The 19,815-nt window shown below is 39.6% G+C and overlaps 2 protein-coding genes across 6 annotated transcripts in view; both read right to left on the reverse strand.

Moving 5' to 3' along the window:
* Nucleotides 1-11,480, reverse strand: part of afap1l1a (actin filament associated protein 1-like 1a) — a 48,439-nt gene extending 36,959 nt beyond the window's left edge. For both annotated transcript variants that reach the window (XM_041798304.1, XM_041798303.1), the window contains exon 1: nucleotides 11,374-11,480. In XM_041798304.1, coding sequence (XP_041654238.1) covers nucleotides 11,374-11,416 — 43 coding nt within the window. In that variant the 5' untranslated portion in view covers nucleotides 11,417-11,480. The remainder of the gene's footprint in view (nucleotides 1-11,373) is intronic.
* A 2,453-nt stretch (nucleotides 11,481-13,933) lies between these two features.
* ablim3 (actin binding LIM protein family, member 3) overlaps nucleotides 13,934-19,815 on the reverse strand; it is a 94,784-nt gene continuing 88,902 nt past the window's right edge. For 2 of the 4 annotated variants that reach the window (XM_041797556.1, XM_041797558.1), the window contains 7 exons: nucleotides 19,617-19,785; nucleotides 18,467-18,496; nucleotides 16,506-16,561; nucleotides 15,609-15,675; nucleotides 15,506-15,513; nucleotides 15,306-15,386; nucleotides 13,934-15,142 (listed from right to left, as the gene is read on the reverse strand). In XM_041797556.1, coding sequence (XP_041653490.1) covers nucleotides 15,029-15,142; nucleotides 15,306-15,386; nucleotides 15,506-15,513; nucleotides 15,609-15,675; nucleotides 16,506-16,561; nucleotides 18,467-18,496; nucleotides 19,617-19,785 — 525 coding nt within the window. In that variant the 3' untranslated portion in view covers nucleotides 13,934-15,028. Of the gene's footprint in view, nucleotides 15,143-15,305; nucleotides 15,387-15,505; nucleotides 15,517-15,608; nucleotides 15,676-16,505; nucleotides 16,562-18,466; nucleotides 18,497-19,616; nucleotides 19,786-19,815 lie in introns of all 4 variants that reach the window. The other 2 variants (XM_041797555.1, XM_041797557.1) reach the window with 1 other exon arrangement.

Below are 19,815 nucleotides of genomic sequence, written 5' to 3' on the forward strand. Positions count from 1 at the left end.
TGTATACTTTTGCATCAAATCTATACCGTTATACGCCCAAGGTTCATAAAGCCTTTAACTAGGGGTCAACTAATTATCAGTCATTTGATTATTATGGCCAAAATGACTGATAACCCTTATCAGCTTTTAAGTTTACTAAGTAAACCAACAGGTCGCACTGGGTAACTGCATGTCTGAGTAATATCTGCAGGCGTATATGCAAAATGTGTTGTGGCAGACTTCTCTGACTGAGTCAGTAACTTCACTCATGGTGCAAAAGTGTCTAATCCCCAAAGGCAATTAGGGAAAAATCAAGTAAAACAACAAAAAATACACTCCATGATTGAGTATTGTTCACTTTAAACTAAAAGGTAGTTCTGTTTACTCAGAAGAATAGCACTGAAATAACTATTTTGTTTATCAAGTTGACACAACTCATTTTTCTTTATCTACCTTAAACTGTTCAGTCTTACAGTGACAGACTAAAAGGAGCATTTGATTTAGAAAAAGCACTTCCACAGAATTCAGTGCATCTTTCTCATTATGTTTGACTGGGTCTCCACAGGTGGGACTTTTCTAACTGGGTCAGTAACTTCAGCCATGTTGCAAAACTGTCTAATACCCAGAGGCATTCTGGGAAAACTCTGCAGACTGAGCAAAAACCAGGTCAAGCTTGGCGCATTTTACCTGAGCTCAGTTCTACGTGCAAGGAACAACTCGCAATTTCAAGTTGAAGTAGCCCAAAAAAATCACACTACCACCACTAAAGCACAAAACTAGATAAGATTCATGTATATTACAATACTTCAGCAAACACCCAAATGCAATTTTAGGCCATAAAATAGTATGTTGGCCATACAGTGCATGTAAAGTGGCCACCAGGATTAACTAAACAAATTCTCATGCATTCACGCACCAGCAGCTATGAAGAAATTTGGAGTTTAGTCTCTTGCCCACGCTCAGCATGTGGTTGCAAAAGCTCACAAGTCCTACTGAGCCACAGTCTTCCCTTAACAACTACACATCAACAAAATCACACATGTGATCAGCTGGACACATCTGTAGAACATTACTGAAACATAATAAACAGGAATGTGTCCAGATTTTTTTAAAAGTCACAGGTAACAAGGTCTCCCTGTACCTCTTAAGGTAAAGGATTTGCTTGAATTCCTCCTGTCCCTGGGAATGTTTGCTGACATAATTCAAACAGGGTGTATCTTTCCTCTGTAGTTAATGTCTAGAACAAATTTCTATCCTGAACATCCCTCCTCACTCCTTCTAATGAGGCCACTCTAATGAGCTGAGCTTGTCACTGAGGGAAAAATCTTCTCAAAGTCATTAGGCCTCTTAAAGCAGTCAGAAAGTTTCCATGGAGATGAAGAGGGAGAATTATGGGTTGGTGCACTCCCACTCACCTGTTTAAGTATTAACTGGCTTTTGAAGGGAGCGCTGAAGCTTTTGAAGTTTACACACACACTAACAGTGGCCTGACTGCAGCTGAGCGAGGGTGATAGCAGGGAACTGCTACCTCTGCAGAGAGAGAGTCAAGGGCTCTAGTTACAGGTCAGGTTAGTACAGTTTAGCCATCCTTCCTCCCTTGTTCTGTTTTCCCTGTGACTTTGATCAGTTTTAGAAAGTTAGGTCTCGTGTTTGTTGAGCGAGAAGTCTGTGACAGGAATAATTACATTATGTATACTGTGTCATGGAGGGGAAACCACAAAAGAAGCTTTTCCCTTAATTTTCTTAATTAATCATGGTATCAGACTGATTGACAGACTGGTGTATTCACCAGGAAAATGGAATAAAAGAACATAAAATGATCAGTTTTGAGGTTGTCTGATGTAAGGTAGTCTAGCTGGTCAGGTGGCAACAGCTGCATCTTGGCATTGGTCATTATCAGTCGGGTCAAAGACCAAAGATCAGAGCAGTGACTATGATTTAAGGGATGTCTTGTCTGCTAAACCTCCTTCCCCTCCCTCTCATTTTTCATCTGATTTATTCAGGTCTGAGATGGCACTGAGGGCTTGACTCAGCCTGCTGACAGACAAAGGCTCTACAGTGCAGTGGGCATTATTCAGAGCTCATATCTGCCCTGAGTCCTATGAGATCACCACAATGCTATGTCTCTCTCACAGAAAAGTATTCACATACACAGAAGGATGCTATTCTGCAAGCTGGAGCCCAGCTTTACTGATGCTGCACAGACAAGGCTAACATACACAAAACACACATGCAGGCCTGAAACTCTCACACACACACACAGAACTGCAGTCACACATAAGGGAAGAGGAGCTGCTTTGTCTCCATTTGGGATTTTTTGTGTTAATGAGATTTTGACCGGGGCATAGCCAGGACGTTAGCTGTTCACCAGAAACTGGGCCACACTCTCTCTGTCCTCCTGCTTTTGTCTGGGTCTAATATTTATGAGGAGTATATGTTGGTACTCATAATAAATCCTTATTCAGAGTGATCTATGTTTACACGTTGTGTATCATGGAATGAACAGCCTGTACAAAAAATACAAAATCTTTTTAATGATTATTTTTTAGATGCTGTAATGATTTAAATACTGTAGTGATTGGCAACTGATCAACATGGCCCAATTTTAATGAGAACAAAAGAGAATTTAAGCCTCTAGTCATCAGTTCACAAAACTGATCACCTGTGTTTAAAACTCTAGAGCATGGGTTCCCAACCTTGGGTCAGGGATCCACTAGAGTGGCACCAAAGATCTCAGGGGGGACGCAAGGCTTTGTCCACTCTGAGGTAGTAAAAATTAGATTTCCACATATTTTACTTAAATAGTTTATACAAACGTCTTTTATTATGATAAACATGTGTAGGCCTATTTTCTAAGGGTTTTGTTGATGAAACAATTAAAATTGATGTTGATTTTTGACAGTGGATTGCTGTTTTAAATTTCTGTGGGTCTTAGGGGGCCTCAGCTTTCCTGAGATACAAGTGGGGGGACTCCAAGGAAAAAAGGTTGGGATCCACTGCTCTAGGGGTCTGTGGCTGAGAAAAGCCCCATCTGTGTGCTGCAATGGGATAGGCTACTAGAACTGTCAGATAATTAAGCACTACACTTGGATGATCATATGATAATATTGCATCCCTTTAATTACCATCATAGAAAATAACTTACCGTGTAATGTGCGCATTAAGGATGCTCAATATTATTTATTATCAGCATGATATCGGTGTTGTTAGATATGAATATCTGTTAAAATATGCAACAGATATATCTGTAATTATCTGCCCATGTTGGCTATAAATTTGGACTCTAATGAATAAGTATATGGACTTTTAGACAGCACTAACAGACCTACATCAGTAGAAGTTGCTTGCTTGTTCATCCTCTTAAAGTGCTGAAGTTTTAGGTCTGAACCAAATTTATTAATCAGAGTTGATACTGCTGAATTTGTAAATATCGGCATATAGGATATGTGCAAGATCCAACAGTGTGTACCCCTAGTAGGGCTGGGCAATCAGTCAAAATTTAGATGAAATCCCAATATAGCCTGCTGCAATTTTCAAATAGCGGAAGGTGCAATATTTCTTCAAATATGTGTCTTAATACCAGTTTAAACCTTTTTTTGCAGCAGAGATCTTATGCTCTACACTCCATGCAATCATTCAAGTGTCATTTTTTAGAAAAATTCACAAAAAATCCAACTTTCCTTATTGTTTTATATTTTTCTATATACAAATGAAAATGACATAAAAATTATAACTCCCTTCAAGAAAATAATTTATTTCAAATTTGCAACAAGAGTAAAAATAATCACAATTAGATATTTTTAAAACTTAAGCCCTTGTTTAATCACTTTATAATGTGTTGGAAAGATATATAGAGTGATGTACAGTAGACCGATTTATTGCTTGTGTTTGTTAAAAAATACATAAGATGAGGAACTTAAAATAATTGCATGTTAAATTGCAGTCACCAGTCACACACATTTTTTCTTTTATTGTAACAGGGATGTGTCTTGTCATGGTGGCTGGTTGTGAGTTCAATCGCTTAAATTCATCTCCGTAGAATGGGAGCCATCGACTCCCAGCATGTCCAGCAAAATTTGACCAGCACGGCTCAGTGTCGCCAACCACCGCAGCATCCTCATACTACTTCTTGTGTTGAACTGAGGACTCTCTGTTTAATTAAAAAGCAACTCACAGGGTGTATTTACTAAACAGAAAACTAACATTATGTTCTAAGTCATCTTAAAAGTGCATTTCTGCATTCACGATGGAAGCGGTCCTAGGATGTACTGGAAGCAAGCCTAGAGTGCATGCGCATCCTTTATTTTAGTCCTCAGTTCAAAACAAGAAGTATACAGCAGAGATGGGTGGAGCTTGACAGCGCTGGTCTATACTCATTATTCTGTTATTGTTTTAGATGAGAGCCCCCTGGTGGTGGAATTTTACATACTGTGCATTTATAAAATAACTTTTTCTAAACAAAACAATACAGATGTATCAGCAGCAGAACACAATAACAGCACACTGTGCATTTCTTTAAATTCTGTATTGCATTTTTACAACCACACAAATCTGCACACTGAACTGTTAACTTTAATTTTGGCCCAAGGGCACGTAAGCAATAACGTTACCCTTATATTAACATAATTCATACTTCAGTGCTAAATCATGGCTCCTGTTAAGTCACATTTAGAGACACTGATAACAGGTTTTGCGAGTCTTTTTCTCACTCTTATAATCTGCCAAGTCTTTCCAATAAACCTGAAATTTACCTGAGTATATGCTTGTAACCTGCACACCTCAGGCACAGTCACGTTTTAGCCTCAGCAGCAGAAGAGGAGAAAATATTTGGAGGTTTCTGTTCACACAGTTTACTGTATAGCCCCTCTGCTCTAACACTGTGCAGCATATCTCCATGGAAACCCCATACAAACAGCTGTGCAGATACTGACCATTGCCTATACACAACCCACCCACCCATACACTGAAATACCCTGCACATATTTCAGGCCATATGAATCATAGTTATCCCTTCATTGCACAGGGTTAAAGAGGGGAATTCCACTTTCCATAGGGCTGCTCCACAATCATGCTTGATTTATAGCTCATGCATGATGGGGCATATATACATATATATCATACTACACTGTATGTATGAGCGTCAGCATGTCTGCACACCATCTCAATATCAAAAAACTTCACAACGTCTAATGGAGAGCATAAAACTGATGGGAATTATGAACCTTTTATGTATACAGTAAATAATATTTTTATGGGCGGTATATCCCCTCCTCTTATGGCTCATATTATCTTAGCTGGTGTTCCACTGGGTTAAAACAACACTGCATTTACGATGCAATGCAGAGATAATGCAGAAAGAGTGCTCCAATAAAACCTGCCTTATAAAAAAGTTGAGGAAAGCTAAGACAAATGAAGATGTTAAAACAAAGAGGAACGTTTGTTGCCAAAATCATCAGCCAATATGTTTTACACTAAGGATGTTCCAAAGAGTCTATTTCCCCATTTGGCTAAGCGCTTATTTCAACTGCATTTAACCAACTAGTCTAAAGAGGAGAAAATACTTAGGGGTAGTTACATCAGCAGGTATGTTTGAGCCTGTTTTGCACCGTAGAGCAAGGCTAACATTAGCAGCTAGCTCCACCAGCCTTGTTCATCTTTGCAGATGAATATCATGTTTTGATATGTGGCCTCTTTTTACTTTGGTTGAGCAGTTATACGTGAGTTCAATCCCCGACAGCTTACCTAACCAAATTATTTCCACTTTCGACTCCAAAAATCACATCACACTGTTCCTACTACACGCTAACTGCTTCTCATATGTCTGGCAAAGTGCCTGGGGAAAGCTCTGACAGGAGATGGGAGGATCTTCACAGTTTAAAAGAGCACAAGACCAGGACTTCAAGCCCCTGTTTATTAAAAAAAAAAGACAGGTAAATAGTTTAACTGACTTGTAAATCTTGCGCAAGCTAATTAGATAAACTAATTTAACTGTTTAACCACGCACATCCCTATTTTATACCGCTAATTAAAATGTGTATGTTTACATTAGTGTCTGATACTGATGGATGGAGAGCAGACAAGAGCGATGTCTCCTGGTCTTTAAAACTTTTGTCTTTACCTCCCATCCTGCGAAAACTTGGTTTTGAGGTTCACTTCACACACTGAAATATAAGAATACAGACAGAAAGCAGAATCACTGCAGACACTTCTTCTGGATTGTAAATGGTAAATAGGTGTCGGATAATTGTCATTTTTTTAGGCCAAGTACAAGAATAAGTACTTCATATCTGGGAATTAACCAGTACTGAGTACAAACTTGGTAATACCTTTACAGTTCTTAAAATAAGAATGCAGATTCATTTTATTTTTATCTGGTGTTAAAGTACACTATCTGAGATGTTTTGTGAGTATGAGGACAAGTAAATAGGATCGGTATTGGCACCAATATCAGTACATCTCTAATGACATCAGAGGAAATTTTTCAGTTTATAATACTTTTAAGAAAATCTTATTTATTTAGCCTTTTGTGTCTACTGACAGTAAGTCAAAGGCTTGATTGATTAGATTGGGGTTTCATAAAGGTATGTATCAAATATGCGACAACAGGCTTTAAGGGGTTAAGGGGGCTAGAGGAGCATCCATGGCGTTAAACTCTAACTAAAATACATCCTTAAAATCCTTAATAATAACTAAATTAACCAGTTTTGAGCACCCAGGAGTCATTTTTTGTTGCTATAGTGTCAAATCTGATATCAATATTATTTGATATTTAACAGTATCATATTGTAAATTCTGGTATGGTGACAACTCTGCTTCCAACAGAGCATTATAGTCCAACCTCAGGACCTTGACAGCTTTAAATTTCAGTTGCCTGAGCCAAAACTATGACAGAAGAACCCAGTTTAAAAAACTGCTGACATTAGCTGATTCTTTAAGAATGATAATAAAAACCCTGGAGAGGTGGTGTAAACAGAAACTCTACTTCTGCAGATGTGAGAATGCAGATCATACAATACAGTGCAAGAAATAAGAGACTAATGAAGTCAGTGAGGTCACTGACCACTGACGAGATGACGATAGCAGACCACATTTAAATGTGCTCTTTTGCCCTGCTGACCCATAAAGCCTTGTTTTAATTCAAATTTTAACAATCCACTTCCTTGTAATAGTCTGAAGTGCCCACTAAAAGATTTCAACTCCTGTCATGAGAGACACGAGTTTTAAAACAGAAACATTTGTGAAATATTTATTACAAAGACAGCTTTTAAGGAAGAAAATCGAGGAAGGGTGCATTCTTCCCACAGATATGCAAGGTGTCTTTAAGTGACGTGAATAACTCATACCATCTAATTAAAGCTAAACAGAGGGATTTCAGACCCCATCTTATACAAGAAGTTCTGCATTACTTAACTCAGTCCAAGCAGATCCATATTTTGTCTACAAGTTCTTCCATATGCTGAGAAACAGCCTGACAATAGCCACAATTCATCCTATCAGCTGGGCCAAATCACACACAACCCACCCATTTCAATGCGTCTCTGCAGGGACGGCCTCTCCCCACTTACACCCACCTGATGCTCTGCTTCTCACAGTGAAAACTCAACCTTTACTACACTGCTGCTCCAACTGGCTTGGATTTTGTATACTAAGGAGATCCCTCTCTCAAGCTCATACCTGCCTCTCATCAATCTTTCTGGACCTAATACCTGAACTTGAGTAACTCCAACATCAAGAATTACTGTTCAGATTATTGTCATAAACAATTTATGTGACAACTGTGGCTCAATAAATCCTTCTTTTGGTGTCAAATAGCTGTAAACAGAATTATCTTTTTATTTGTATTTTATGGAGATGTTGAAAGTCGACTTTTTGAAACCAGGAGGCTCGTGTTAAGCATGGCAGACTGAAAAGTGATTGATAGGTTATTATGACTTTAAAAGGCGGGCCAATTCCCCCTTTCAACCAAAGTCTTTAAAGGCCAGATTATCTGATGGCTCTTAAGATTATCTTAACAGATTTTCCTGGGGCATGTAGAGTGTTAAGAGCAGCAATGAAAGAGTCCGCATTATAACACTTCATGATGCTGGATGGTCTCTGAGACAAATATGACAGGTGGTCTAATAAATTTGTTAAGTACTGTACAAAGGCGAAAATTAGTGCAAATAAAGGTGGAAAAATGCATTCTCAATATTCTCAAGTTGTTGTTATTGCACATGACAGACGCACACAAATGCCACTATCTAACACTGTTTTTTGAAAACAAAACACAACTCTCACTTGTTCTCCTTTTACTCTCTTCCTTCACTCTCCTTTCTCACTTGTCTTCTGCCAAGCTGCCATTTTCGTGGTGCTGTTTGACATTACTGTAATATATATATACCACACATCATATATTGCCAGAAAGCACAGATTCTCAGCTCTCTGTCAGGGTTGGAATTTTTTAGATTGAGCAAACTTTCGAGGAGTTACAGCATTGAGAATCCATGCAGCGGTCTCGCGATACTTCTGGTGTTTTGCTATGGTGTTTTGCTATGAATGCCTATGTCATATGGTTGCGAGTACCGTAATGAACCATATATGTGCGCATGCCCAGAAATTCTCAGCTTTCCAACTCCGTTGGAATTTTTCTGATCGGACAAACTTTGACAGAGTTACGGTAATAATACTCCGGACATATAAAACACAGCATCCCCGCCGGCTCAGTAGGTAAAGGGTTAAAGGCCTCTACATGGCGCAGGTGGCTGATTTTGCACTAAAAAAAGAACATAAAAATCCATATTAACTACTTTTGTTTTTAGCTCATTATTTCTTCATTGCAATCTGTAATGTAATATTGGAGGGTCCTCTAGTGGACAAATGTGTAACTACATGGTAATTAAAGCAACTGAACACTTTACATACATATTAATAAAAAATGTGTATAAATATTCGAATCTAATTTGAAATCTGTAAAAAATAACAAATGATATTCTAATGGGACTGTAGATAAATATCGACAGCCCTACTTGTTAGGATGACAGTTCTTAAGTGACTTGATCTTGTTCTAAGTGATTTTTTCCATTCTTTGGGGGGCAAGTTTTACAAACACTGGTGTGTTATCCTCCTCTTAAACACAGAGTAACTCCACCAGAATCATTGGACGAGAGGCGGTGTACACCCTGGACTGGTCACTAGTCAATCACAGGACTGACATAGAGGGACGGACAACCAGGCACACTCATGTTCACACCTACGGCAAATTTTAGAGTGGTCAGTTAACCTAACGAGCATTTTTTGGTGGTTGGAGGGACCCAAAGTACCTGAAAAACCCACGCATGCACGGGGAGAACATGCAACACGCACAGAGAGGCCCTGACCGGGAAGTGAACCAGGGATCTTTTTGCTGTAAGGCAACAGCGCTAACCACTGCACTGCTGGGCAGCCTATTAAAATAATATTTGTGCATGAATATTTTCATATAATTCTAAATCTGCAAGTATTAAGAAATGAATGAAATCCCTATTGCACTGTAAATAAAGATTGAAAGCCTTGGGATACACTAACTGATGAGGATATAAGCCCGGATTATACTTCTACAGAACCCCATCGGAGAAAGAAAACCTATTAAGGAGTAAATCTCCTTTAGGGAACAACACTATGGCCTTGAACACAGCCTATTAAATATTATGTTAACCTGAGCAAAATGTAAATGTCTTTTAGCTGCTAGTGATCCTCATACCATTGTTAAGTCACATGAACTATATTAGCTAATTAGCATTCACCTTTTTTTATTCCAAATTTCTTGCACTTCAATCTGCAAAAACAGAATACTGCTGGTACTTTTGTAGACCCTCATCCTGGTAGTGGAGTAAGGAGATATGCAGCAGATATATTGGTAAGTAAACATTGACTAATCTAAGTTTTGGCAAGGACATTTCTGCTTTTTAGCAGCATAGATAGTGTCCCTGTGCTGTGAGTATAAGGATCCAGCAATGTCGGATGCTGCAGCTCCATGCAACAGTCATTGGTGGTTGCTTCTGTCAGAAGCCTGTTTGCCCTCCAGGTCTCTGCACTCATCATGTGACTGAAAGCTAAACAGTTAAATCTGTTATTATTTGTCATCATGTGTGAGGAGATCTCTCATATCTTCAAAAAGGGTTCAAACTTAAAAAATCCTGTAGCGTGTGGCAGGCTTAAGAAAAAGCAAATCAGTGACAGCCAATCAGAAGATTCAAAGACAACCTAAACAGCATGGTGCTCTTTAGGGATCATTAGTGTGTTTTCTCCTACAGTGTTTACACAAACACCAACCTCAGAGAGAGTGAGTCAAGCAAAAAGCCTTTGTGTGGTTGTTTGGGTGTTTTTGGTGTGTTGACTAAGATGGAAGTGACAGGCAAGGATTTCTGCCAATCTGGAGAAGACCTACATAAACTTCCATGCCTAAAAGCTGTGTACATACCAAGCACACATTGACATCCACATACTGACAAGGTGAGGAAGGATAAGAAGGAGTATATAGATGGGGAAGGCAGGAGTGACATTTGTGGCTGCAATTACCTTTTCATTGCAGTCAACATCTGTTAAAAGACAACATGTTTGCAGCTTGTCTCATTTCCTTTCACCTCAAATAATCGAGCTTAAATGTCCATTAATGCCATAATCACTGTTGCATGTTTACAAACCTGGCAGCTGGCAAGAAGTTTATGAAGACTGCTCTTAAAGCAGGAATATACAACAGAATAATCCCCTAATGCATTAAAAAAGAAAGTCAAGGGGATCATAACACTGTGCTTGCAATGCTCAGTTGTGTCAAACTTTAATCTCAAAGTGTTTCAGACGTCACAACAAGCCCACAAGGGAGGCAAATGTGTTTGTTTTCAATTACAATGTGGAAAAATGTTTAACTATGCAGGAGGCAACTGTACCCCTCCCATAGAAAAACACACAGGGAGAAACACATGCTGTATTTCTAACTAAGTATCAAAGTCAAGCACTGTACCACTAAAGACCAGAAGATCTATTGGCTGCTGGTGTCCAATATCAACCCACGACCACCTACTACATCTCTTCTCCACATCCAGATATTTGACTTGAATGAGGATGAGAGAGATTCACTTTCTAAAACAACAAACCAACTTTAGATGGGAACTCAGTTTTCTTCTTTTCAGAGCAGCTGGGGGTAGACCAAAGCAGTCTTATTTGTTTTAAAGTGCACTACAATTGTGTCTCTTTTGATGAACATCAGGAGGGAGAGTTGCAGGAGGAAAGGGGAGTGTCTTGTCCATATGTGTTCTCAAACATTGACTAAAGATGTACAAGCCACAAAGAAAAGTATTCCTCAGCCACCAGAGAAACAAACACCCTGACCACATTTCACCTCTCTGCAGTACCATTTAAGACTTAAAGGTGACTTACATTTAGTGCCTTTAGAATCCATCCTGCCGGTGGTGTTCTCCATGTGAAGGCTGCAGATTTTCAGCGTGGGTCCATAACTGAGTGGAGACTGTGAAGGCGTGTGGGGCCTCTGCTGACAGATACTGTCGCTACATTACAGCGCTGCTGGTTGGGAAACTCTGGCAGGCTGCTTCTACTCTGCTGGGTCCTAGCGTCAGCTGATGATAGGAGCAGCAGGCAGCTCGAAACTTTAGAAAAAGCTGTAAGAATTTAACAATTAGATTAATTTAAAAGCTTGCAATGTGCAGTTAATGTTTTCCTCATATCCACAGACTTATCATAATGAGTAAACTAGCTCGAAATACCTTAGGAGTTAGCAGGAGGCGTTAGTTAAATACGCATATTTTCTGTTTTTTAAAGTTCGCATTTTTCACTCTTAAGTTCTTTTTCAATATGTTTCATTTTAATGCCGTATTTCCGTCTTTAGTGTGCTATATGTTAAAAATGTTAAATCCAGTAGCAGCTGGTCAATAGGGGGCGCTAGGCAGTGTTGCCAGATCTCGCGAGACAAATAAGCAACCAGGCCTGTGAAAACAAGCCCAAAACACAACTATTAACAGCTGCACACTGCGACACATCCTTTGCTTAGCTTTAGTTTAGGTTTAGTATTTTCATCTCAACTGGTTAAGTTTAGGACTAGCTCATTGGGGTAGGTGTATATATGCCGTGCTGCGGCGTGCAGCAGCACACCCCGACCCATACGCCCCAGCGCAACGCAGCGTTGGAGGAGCCGTTAAGCCACTCGCTGAACAGGTGGCAACAGAGAGATACGCTTCGTAATTTGAGACACACAGAGGAAGTCATGCCAGAAATTGCGCCAGCGTTCATTGGTTGGCTCATCAAGAGATGCCAGGAAGACAGTGAAATGCAATAAGAAAACTCAGTGGAGTGTTTAAAAGTGAGGCGTTTTAAGAGGAGGACAAAGAAGAGCTTGGACCTGACTGGCCAGAATTCAGGATGAAGCAACAAAGCTGTGACTAATATTAAGAAGTAAGTAAATCGATCAGTTTTATGGGTTTAAGCATTAAGTCACTATTGAAGCAGTAACTACTTGCACCTTATGCCTTTTAATTTTAAATTTTCTATTGAAAATAAACATTGAATCAGCTCTTGAAAATAATTTTGTCATGAATTGAGTTGATAATGTGTGATAAGTTAAAAATTTAAGTTGACTGTGACAAGAGTCTTGTGGCGGCTGATGACCTGTATTATAGTCATCTTATTTTAATATTTGTTCACCAGCCAAACAAATGCAGATGTAATAAAGGCATATTAATATGACTTAACTCTCGATGTAGTAACATCTTTTGATGTACCTCACACACAAGCCCCCCCCCCCCCCGACCCTACCTTACCTTGCCTTGCATAAGGGGGCTAGTGGCAGTCAGCTGTTAGTTAGCTTAGCCACGAGGGAGCTAGCTTACGGGAACATGACAGGTAGCTAGCTGGGTTGTCGCTTTGTCTTCCAACTTGGCCCAAAACATGTGGCTCTTGGTGAGGACTACCTCCAGAAGACCAAAGTGAATGTTATTGACTGGCCTGCACAAAGCCCTGGCTTGAATCCCATTGGAAATCTGTGGGGTGAACTGAAGACCAAGGTCCATACTAGAAGACCATCAAATCTGGAGGAGCTTGAGAGACTGGCCAGTTAAGAACGGGCTGGGATTCCTCAGAAGACATGTCTGAGAACTGATGAAAACTACAACAATCAACTGCCACTGGAAGCCCCCCTTCTCTTTACTGTATTTCATTTATGTTTTGGCTGCTTACTTTTAATGGACCACGATTATGCAAGCAGTTGCCAACATGAGACCATTTCCAGGTCGAGCAGAGCCATGGATAGTTGTTTGGCACACCAATGTCCACAGCTGACTTCTTGTTTCACAACACAATTACGAAACGGTAAGCTGTTTTTGTTTTAAGGATGAATTACTCATACTGGAGGAGATAAAAAGTTTTGTTGTGAGCATGTATTTTCAACCAGGAAGGTCATTTTAACAGCTTTTCTCCCTCACTTTGTGAAATTCATCCATGAAACCCAAATGTAGGTTTACTGTTTAGTAAATACACCTCATAGAGTTGTGTTTTCTTTTCTTTTAACTGAGTCCTTAATTCAAAACAAGAAGCATACAACAGGTTGTGGCTTGTCATGATTTGACACTGTTTTGGTGGAGAGCCCCCCTGAAATAAAGGCATTGCATTTTTACTAACACTGTAGTTGGAGTTACCTGATTAACACAGCCACCATGTACTCTTAAATTGTGGGCTAATGCTTTTCAAGCCTCATGCTAATGTTTAGCTAGGCCAACTCTGCTATGATCTAATTTGGCATGTAAGACTGCATCACATGAGAGAAAAGAAATCTCTGAAGATTCACACAATTCTTTCAAAGTATAATTTACAAGCAGATGATTTAAGACAAAATCAGACAAATAACAAGACTTTGATTCAATTTTTATTTTGTGACAAAATCAAAAATAACAGTATTTAAAAGAAGTTCTCAACAACCCTGGATCTTTGTCAGTGTGTTAAATACCTTACAGAACATTTCAATGTGAGTGAATATAATCTCTGGAGCTACAAAATTATTGGATTAATCTCAAAGAATATAAATAGTGAATGTATTAATTTATGAATGACTAGAGTTCATGTCCTATCATATTTAGCCATGATTCTATTGCGATAAACGGGAAAACATGGAGCTGGACGACTTCATTTGTGTTTCTTTAATCTATTAAATCTACTGAATTGCACGCTCTTTTGGGTTACCCTACAGCTGCACAGTGAACTGTATCAAGTGTCGACTTATTCAGCCAGAACATCACATGGAGGTGGATCTGCTAGTCCGTGTACTTGCATCCTCACTTTGGTTTCCATTTGCACACACAGCAAAAACTATCACATACAGTTGAAAAGACTGTGCCCACCTTTGACTGTTTCTTGTTTATCGTGTATCAATTAGTGTAAACGAGAGCGAAACAGCTGTCTATGTGAAAGAGAGAAAATAAAATGTAAACAAAATCCAATCTTTTAGGAAACAAAGCAAATAGATGCTGACTCACCCATTCTTCCCATCTCCTCATTCACACTCATAAAGTGTCATAAATGATATACTGTATCTATATTCTACTCATTCAGATTGCTGGTGCTGCACACTCATAGCTAAGAGAGCATAACAAATAAGGCAAAGCCAAAAATCCTCCTCTTAATATTTTGCACTGTAGCTCTGGTCACAGATGCCCCCACACCTGGACTTACAGGGGCACAGTCATGCCATCCTCAACCCGTCAAGCTTGAGAAAAGCACAGCTCAACTGTTGGACTACAGTCTCTATTGCTTACACGTCACTTCAGAACACATCCACAGCTGCATTGACAACCGTTTAACAGCTTATCAGTCCTTCACACTGGTGCATAATGTCTCTGCAGCCTTCCCATTGTGTCGCACGTGTCCACACCGGTGTGACCAGGATTTGGTTCATCATATGAGGAGATAAAGAACAGGTTCTCAGCCATGGCAGTGAAACTGAAGAGAAGTCCTCCCATCTCTCCCTTCCTACAGATAGTAAAGTCTCCCGCTCTGGATATGGCAGAATTCAACAGAGGTCCGTGTTTCATTAAAACAGTCGGGCCTGTTTCTTGAGCTCATTTCTCTTCCATAGAGCCAGCCGGTCAAAATCTTCTACTGTCATCCCAAACACCTGGACAAACTCCTCTGGGGACAGGTGACGCTGGACCACAAGGAGACATACAGTTATCACATGTTAAGCCTTTAAAGCACCAATAAATTACACTTTTTTTAGCTTTAAAGGTAAAATATGTACAATTTTTGGATAAATGTAAAAAATAGCAAGTCCTACATTGTATGCACTACATTCAGCCTGGTGCTCTTACCTCCAGTCTGGCTCTGTCGACATCTTTGGGCAGCCTGTTGCGACCTCTTGTGGTGACAATGAGTGCTTCATATGGATAAACCTGCAGAGATGGACAAGCCATGATTCATTAACCTTCAGCATGAGGCACGATAACACTGGGATTACTTCACATCTTCATCCTATTAAATAAATTATTCCAGTGATGATTTAACAGCTTACCTTGTATTCTGCTGGGAGGGGAAAGAGAGAATTAAGTCAGTACAGTATTAAAAAATTTAAATTGCTTAATAAGGGGTATGTGATTAAATTAAAATAAAATTACCTTTGCTCCCCCAGTTGACTTCACTACTACTGTCATACTGGTACTGGTAACAATCTGCACTCTGAGGCTGCAGGTGGAGAGAGGAAGAGTAACATACAGCATGTAAATGTAATCATGACATGTTGTGGTTTTAGCCTGAGACACAAGCTGGATGAAAAATAGTAGAACCTAAAATTAACTGGCAGTATTAGAAAACAAATGTGTGCCTCTTTATAAATTACAATAGGCAAAATAATAATGCTAGCTTGGATTTTTATAGCATCTTTCATGGGACCAAAGGCACCTCATGGGAAGGTGGATAATAACTGCACAAAACCAAGACTAATTAAGTAACAGAAGATGTGTATGGGAGGCAGGGAGAATGAGGAGAGATTTTACAGGTGGTGTTTGAGGAGATCTTAAAAAAATGCAATACTACTAATAATCTGTTTTTTGAGAGCACTTTTGAAAAGAATTACAAAGTGCTTCACATGTAACAAAAACAAGGCAGTTAAAACACAATAAGAAGGCCCTCTGATGTGTTTCAAGATGAGGTACGGACTCAGCCAATCTGATTTCTTTGGGCATGGTGTTCCAGAGCCTCAGGGCCTGGACTGTAAACACTTTGTCCCCTTAGTTTCAGCCGGGCCCCTGGGACAGATAAAAGATCTCTGCCCAAGGATCTTAGTGTATGTGCTGGCTCATGTGGGGTTAAAAAGTCTAAAGTGTGGGTGTGATCCAGGCCATCAGTAAAATCTCCTACAGCCAAAACCTTCAAAATGTCAGTGACAGAGTGAAGCCCACCTCTATCCCTAAGATGCAAAGAAACTGACTGGATGGGCTTCATTGAAATGATGGAAACTGAGACTGTGTGTGGATGCTTTGACAATAATAAGGTGTTGTGTGTTGTGGTCTCACCCTCTGGATGCCGTTGCGCCCATATCCTGGTAATGATGCAGACTTACAAACAAAATCTAAAATACAGAAAGAAGTTTCATTTAACAAAAAGTCCACTTAAATTTGCCATTATTTTAAAGTTAAGCACAGTGTGGGCTCAGTACCAGAAGATGGCGCCAATGACCAATCAAAAAAGTAACAGTTCCAGATGTGTGCTCATAACACTGGAGCTTTGTGGATTTAAGGTTATAAACAGATCATTCACGAACAAATGTGAACCACAACTCAAAATGTTACACCAAAAATGGCTTCTATTAAAATGAACACAATTCAAGTATAATCATACCTTTTACAGGGTACCTCTGTGCTTCAAAACCATTTTTCTGGAAACATTTGGTTTATTGGAATGGAACATTTAATCTTTTTTTAATATACTTTCTTTCAGAGTTCAAATTTTCACAAATTTTATTGCACCAGGTCAGTGTGCTAATTTAAATTTGGATGAGTAGAATCTTACTAGACATTTTCTGCAAGCTTAAAATCCAGCTTATCCATGTACAAATTTGTGTTTGATTATGGGTCTCCACACATTAAGAGGATGAGAACTAACTATTGGAGCAAACAGAACATGCACAAATGTTTTCTATTGCAAGTTTGATCATTTCCTTCATTTTGAAATCATTTTTAGCACTGTCCAAGTCACCTGAAAGATGCTGTCCCATTTGCCTATACCTTCTGAAACAACATACAGTGCCTACAAAAACTATTCAATCCCTTGGAAGTTTTAACCCTGTAGTTATGTTTTAAACTAATCATTGTTAATATAATTTGGCTTTATTGGCAGAAAAAAAATTACACAAAACATCCTTAATTTCAAAGTGAAAATAGATATTTCCAAAATGATGTCAATTAAACAAAATATGTAATGTAAAATAAGTGCCTGCATAGATATTCTCCCCCTTCAAATCAGTATTAAGTAGATGCACATTTGGCTGCAATCACAGCACTGAGTCTGTGTGGATAAGTCTCAATCAGGCTTTCTCATCTGGACACTGCAATTTTACTCCATTCTTCTTTGCAGAACTGCTAAAGCTCTGTCAGGTTGCACCTGGATCAGGACTGAACAGCCCTTTTCAAGTCCAGCCACAATTCTCCACTGGATTTGAGGTCTGGGCTTTGACTTGGCCACTTTTTGTAACGATTTTTGTGCAGTTTTTTCTGCATACTTTGGGTCATTGTTTGGTTGGAAAAAAATCTTCTCCCAAGCTGTAGTCTTCTTACAGATTGAATAAAATTGGCCTCCAAGATTTTCTATAATTTGCCGCAATAATTTTGTCCTCTACCTTTATGAGCCTTCCAGGGCCGGCTGCTAAGAAGCATGCCCACAGCATGATGCTGCCACCACCATGCCTCACAATGGGAATGGTGTGTTTCTGAATATGTGCAGTGTTTGGTGTCTGCCAAACATAGTGTCTTGTCTGATGGCATAAAAAGCATCATTTTGGTTTTTCTGTCAAAAATGCCAGGTAATACTGACCATAATTAATTTTAAAAAACAAAAAAGGGGGAGAATATTTGTTATAGACACTGTAAAAACAAACTTTTTTCCAAAAATCAAATGTATTAAATAAATATGTTTAACTTGCTGTGTTGCAGTAATACATAACTTCCCAGTTTACATCTAAATTTTGAACAATCTATTAGTTTGACAATTTTATGACTTGGGAAAAAAAACTCACAAAAACTTCTATTGTTTTCCTCACCTCATGAATTACACTGTCAACTTCCTGTTAGAAACATGTTCCACCTACCTCTCTGATGTCTCAACAATGAGGCCATGCAGTTTTTTCAATAATGTGGTATCTCAACTAAGGCTCTAGACATTTAAGTTGTCATTAATCCTGTGGGAAAATAAACCTTCCTTTGTTTAACTGTCCCATTCAGTCACCCTGAATTCACCCCCAACGTATAAATGAACTCACCACTATCAGCACTGAGCTGTGATCTGGGAGCTGTGAAAAAGAAAGATAAAATTGTTTAATGACATCTTGTTATTGTGAAAACCAACATGCTGCAGCATTTCTAAGTATGCTGCTTATCCGTCTGTGAATTTTCATGAAACTCTTACAAAAAAAAACTCAAGCAGAGATTTGACAGCCATCTGTCTAGTCAGATGCATAACAAAGAAACAGAAAAGGAGCAAGTTTGGTACCCATCATGCCCCGGGAGGAAGACAAAACATCAAAGGGGCAAGAAGGCAGAAAGAGGCCAGGCAGGACTGGTACAGGGAAGAAAGCAGTGGGGGTGGTGTTAAAAAAATATACAAAGACATACTGCATGCTCCAACATCTAATCACACCACACAGCCTCTGTTGCTTTTCAATTGCAGCCAGCGAAATCCCATTCTGTTTTGTCCCCTCCCATCAGAGAAACCATTTTAATGAGAGATCTTACTGCTCATAAATAAACCAGGATATGGGACACCAGCTGTGTGAGCAAGAGATACACAGATAGATGGATGGAAAGATAGAGACATGGAGAGTTAAGAATACAGGGAGGGTTATTTGTAGAGAGAGGAAGTCTGAAATGAGGATGCAGACTGAAGAAGAAGATTGCACAAAAGATGAAGAATGGGAGTGAAAAGAGGAGCCAATTGTTGGATAGTGATGAAGACAGATTAGTGTATAAATGTCATGTGCTAAAATAACACTCCTGATACAATGCGTGACAAGACGCAACTCTGGTAGCTTCACGTCCACCCTTATCACATCTGGCACCTCTGCACAACCGGTTTGGAATCAGTGCAATCAGATATACCCCCCGTCAATGACAGGCCACATCTGCTGCAGCTCCTGGCCTATGACAGCTCCTGCAGCAGCTGTTAAGCTATCTTAGCATCTTTCCATCTCAATAAACCGCCCTGCCTGCAGCAGCCATGACCTTCCTTGACCTGCATCCGCAACCTCCCTGCCCCGGCCCCAGATCCAGATGACAGCAGATATTGAGGCCTGTAAAAAACACCCTGATTGCCACATGTATGATCACACTGGGAGGGGAAAAGCCGTTGCTGCTCATGTGCTTTAAGAATAAGAGACAAAGGGGAAATGCATAGGGGGCAGGGTGGATACTTACAGCCGTTGACGGTGTTGTTGTACACCGTGGTGCCGTAGCCTGTAGTGTTGAGTGTTTCTTTGCTCCCACTGCGAGAATTTCTTGCACTACCCCAGGGGTCGTTGTCATAGGAACCAGATCTGGCTTTCATCTCCTCCTTTAGGATCATCCTCCCAATGCCACTCCCAATCTAAGTAGGAGCAGAAGAAGAAGTCATAAG

This window comes from Cheilinus undulatus, linkage group 10 (genome assembly GCF_018320785.1).
Source record: "Cheilinus undulatus linkage group 10, ASM1832078v1, whole genome shotgun sequence".
NCBI classification, from domain to species: domain Eukaryota; kingdom Metazoa; phylum Chordata; class Actinopteri; order Labriformes; family Labridae; genus Cheilinus; species Cheilinus undulatus.